The 3,975-nt window shown below is 43.3% G+C and overlaps 1 protein-coding gene across 1 annotated transcript in view; it reads right to left on the reverse strand.

The window, feature by feature from the left end:
* Window positions 1–520: 520 nt before the first annotated feature.
* slc13a4 (solute carrier family 13 member 4) overlaps window positions 521–3,975 on the reverse strand; it is a gene marked incomplete at its 3' end in the record, with an annotated part of 29,634 nt that continues 26,179 nt past the window's right edge. Inside the window, 5 exon segments of the mRNA XM_037980019.1 lie at window positions 521–642; window positions 941–1,047; window positions 1,164–1,265; window positions 2,030–2,131; window positions 2,263–2,382. Of these exon segments, the coding sequence (XP_037835947.1) occupies window positions 521–642; window positions 941–1,047; window positions 1,164–1,265; window positions 2,030–2,131; window positions 2,263–2,382 (553 nt within the window).

Raw genomic sequence — 3,975 nt, forward strand, 5'->3', positions numbered from 1 at the left:
ATTAGCGCACATTTTGGCTTCGGTCGCTGCTCCTGCACGCTCCCAGCATTCTGATGTTAACAGGAAGTGATGTCACGTGTCTTCTTCCTGAGTTATTTGGGCTTATTTTGTATTCCACGCTACACAAACCCACAAAGAAGAGACCAGACCGCAGAAACGGTGGCGAATCACTTCAGAAACAATAAATATTGGGTTAAATGTGCGGGAAAGTTGCGGTGTTTTGGGCAAACTTGCAAAAAGTTGCAATTTTGCAGGGTTTGCTTGATTTTAAGTTAATAGTTGCGATCGCAACATTGCGAAATCCTGGAGGGTCTGAACTTTTAACGAGTCTAGATTTTTGCGCCCCGAGGCAGAAATACGTCACCAATCAGACAACATCAAAGAACGAAACAACTTTACTTATCATTAACTATAAAATATTTATCTTACACAACTAAAAATATATATACATGCATTTCAAAATATTTTTATTTTACCATTTCGTCTTATTCAAGGTGATGTAAGCGGTGGGTGGCGTTACCTTGCAGCCAGCTGCGAGCGCGTAGCCCCCTCCCACCAGGATGACGATCTCCCACGGCATAAGTCTCTGGAAGTCTTTCCAAGTGATCATGGGGGCGAGTGGATCCGACTCCGAATCATTATCTGAGGGTTTAAAACCAAAACAATGTTGTTGTTTTTTTGTGTGCATTTGTTTGAGAACAAAAACATGTTTTTGTCTATGCTGTAAATTCTATTCATTTTAGTCTAATCAGGAGGTTTTGAAGGTTTTTCCATTTCCAGGAAGTTTAAAATCCACACTGGTTGTTTGGGATTCCTGCTGTGACAGCCTGATGTTCCCTGTCAACACAGATTTGAACTTGTTGTCCAATACGCTGAATCTGAACGTCCCGGCGTCCCGAAGAGACCCCGCAAACATTTGTGCTGAATGACTGGAACCGACCTGAGTTTTTACAGCTGGATGAGGAGGAGAAGGGTCGCCTGGCAGGAATGAGGAAGAGCAGGAAGCCCAGGAGGACAGACACAGTTGCATCAGTCCTGTAGCCCTTCCTGACACGGGAAAAAAACGAACAAAAAGACACAAAACCACGTTAGTCCAATTTCAAGCCTTATGCAAACGTGTGGCTCATTTCACCGCAGACCGCGCTGATGCCCTTAATGCTTACTTTTCGAAGAGCGACGTCCAGCCAGGCACGAAACCGGGCTCTCTGGTGAACCACAGCAGAGTCATCAGGACGAAGAAAACACCCGTCACCACCTCAGGGTAACTGAGATGCACACGGACCACAAACAGCACGTTAGCTAGCAAACAGCAGGGACAGGCTGCTTGTGGGACATTCAAGGATAAAAGTACTCAACCTCTTGGAATTCTTCCTATTTGGAAATTAAATTGATTTTCATTTCGACTTTAAATAAAAGTACTCCAGATTAATGGCTATAAAGGGGGAAAAAAAAACTAAGAAGCGATGTGAGCATTTTGCTTTAAAGCTCCAACCGTATCAGACTAAAGCTGAACTTTTTGGACATCGAGGACAACGCTATGCAGAGGACACCATCCCCACAGCGAAGCACGGTGGTGGCAGCATCATGTAGTGGGGATGTTTGTCGTTGGCAGGGACCAAAAATGAAGATGTGGAGATCGTTTTGAGGCGAACCGGTTTGAATTTTCCAGAGATTTGAGACTGAGGTGTTATAACCCAGTCCTGGTCCTCAGGGCCTCCATCCTGCAGGTTTTACTTGTTCCTCTGCTCCAACACACCTGATCTGAATCAGTGGGTGATTAACAGGCTTCTGTAGGACATGAAGAGGTGATTTAACCTCTGATTCAGGTGTGTTGGAGCAGAGAAACAAGGAAAACATGCAGGATGGTGGCCCTGAGGACCAGGATTGGACACCCCTGACATACACACACCACTTTTTAGTTTGATTATTATTGTTTTTTAATTCCAGGCAACAAAATAGATAGAAAGATTAAGGGGTTGAATGCCTTTGCAGCCCACAGACATGCCACAGATCTTTCTCGCAGACGCACCTGATGGGCCCCAGTTTTGCGTACTCTTCCTGGATCCTCTTCTCTGACATCACTTCCCTCCTGGTTTTGCGCTTCTTGCTCAGCGAGCACGTCTCTCTGAAGCTGGAGACAGAGCAGCGACAGCGTCACAGAACGGCAGGATTATCCGATTATCGGCGGTCCGTGACGATAAGATGGAAGCGCAGCCACACCTGGACGTGACAGCAGGAGCAGAAACCCGCGAATGAACTCACTTGCAGCCGAGGAAGAGGAAGTGGAGCCACAGCCAGGTGAGGACCAGCATGATGAGGGCGATAGGGAAGCTGAAGATGAACCACGTCCCAAAGTTTATCACCTTCGCATCTGGATATCGACTGGAAAAAAACAACAAAAACACAAACACAGAATTAGGACTAGTAAGATCCAGAAATGACATTAAAGAATGAACACTGACTACATTTTTACTAATAGAAATTGAGCCATTTTTTACATTTTTATTGTGAATTATGACTGAATGTTTGGAATAAGAGAGGATTTTTGACTAAATGAAACCCTTTTCAAGATGAAATTCCATAAATTGCAAATTATTAACATCATCCAATCATTTGCACGATTGCCAACCGTCCCGCATTTAGTCCCCCGTCCCTTGTCCCGCATCACCCTGTGCAGGACAGACAAAAGTCCAGCATTTGGCCTTTTAGTCACTTAAACGCTATATTTAGCGAGTTTTCAGATCCCTCTAGCATTTTTTTAAAGCGACTAGCAACAAATCTAGTGACTTTGGCAGCTAAATGTGAGAAAGCACTCATTCTGCAGCGTACCGTAAGCCCCGCCCACTTTCCCGAGCACTGACAGCTGTCAATCTCCCAGCAGAGAGGAGAGAAAGTTATGTGTCATCTGATGACAGAGAGCTAAAGATGGAGAGGCAGAAAGATAAAGATGGAGGCAGGAAATGTTCAGCTTAGCTAAAGCTACTAATGCTAATAAATAGTTGTCAGGTTATCAACGCAGGCCTAAAAGGGATCAGCATATTTAGGAATTTGCGGTGTGATCGAGTATTTTTCATCCTAATATTGAACTACTTCTAGCACAAGTTGACTTTGTCACCAGGTTTCCGTTTGCCCCAAATTTACACGATTTGAAGGATTTTCCTTTTTTCCTCCCTCAACTCTTGTTCCTGGTAATATAATATTAGGATTACAACTCCAGGGACTCACAGAATCTGACCTTTGCTCAGCAAGCCGCAACATGAAGGAGGCCATTCTGTGGGGCTTAAACTCGCTGCTGCAGGAAATCGGCTCTATTAGCAACACGAAGGCTGATTAGTTTTGATCTTGGAACCCTGCAGGCCTCCAGATATTCATTTAATAATAAATTATTTTGGTCCAAACGTCATCCTGAACTGCTGAGGTCCAAAAAAAGATGCTATTCTAACCACGTCCGTTATTTAGGTCCTTATTCTAATTTTTTTTTTTTAAAGCTTGCCGTGCATGTCATGTTTACTGAAGACATCATTTTAGTTTGGTTTCCATTTTGGATGCAGTGGCGGCCATTTTTAACAGTCGATATGAAAACACAGCCAAGACCAGAAACGCTTAATTATGATGTCAAATACGTTTGATTCATAAGACAGAGCTTTAGGATTATTTTAAAAAATAAAAATGAGGCCAATATTTCAAATGTCAAGGTTTGAATTCTTCTGAACCAGCATTCGATTTGGAAATAATAATAATAACCAAAGAGGGACATCTCCATCTGTACCACATTATGACCTTCAGCTCACGGTTTGAGCCAAGTTGTAATGTTGTAAAATATGAAGATACTCAGACCCTCCAGGATGTCGCGATCGCAACTATTAACGCAAAATCAAGCAAACCCCGCGAAATCGCAACTTTTTGCAACTTTGCCCAAAACGTCGCAACTTTCCCGCAACTTTAACCCAATATTTATTGTTTCTAAAGTGATTC

Source organism: Kryptolebias marmoratus, linkage group LG1 (genome assembly GCF_001649575.2).
Source record: "Kryptolebias marmoratus isolate JLee-2015 linkage group LG1, ASM164957v2, whole genome shotgun sequence".
NCBI classification, from domain to species: domain Eukaryota; kingdom Metazoa; phylum Chordata; class Actinopteri; order Cyprinodontiformes; family Rivulidae; genus Kryptolebias; species Kryptolebias marmoratus.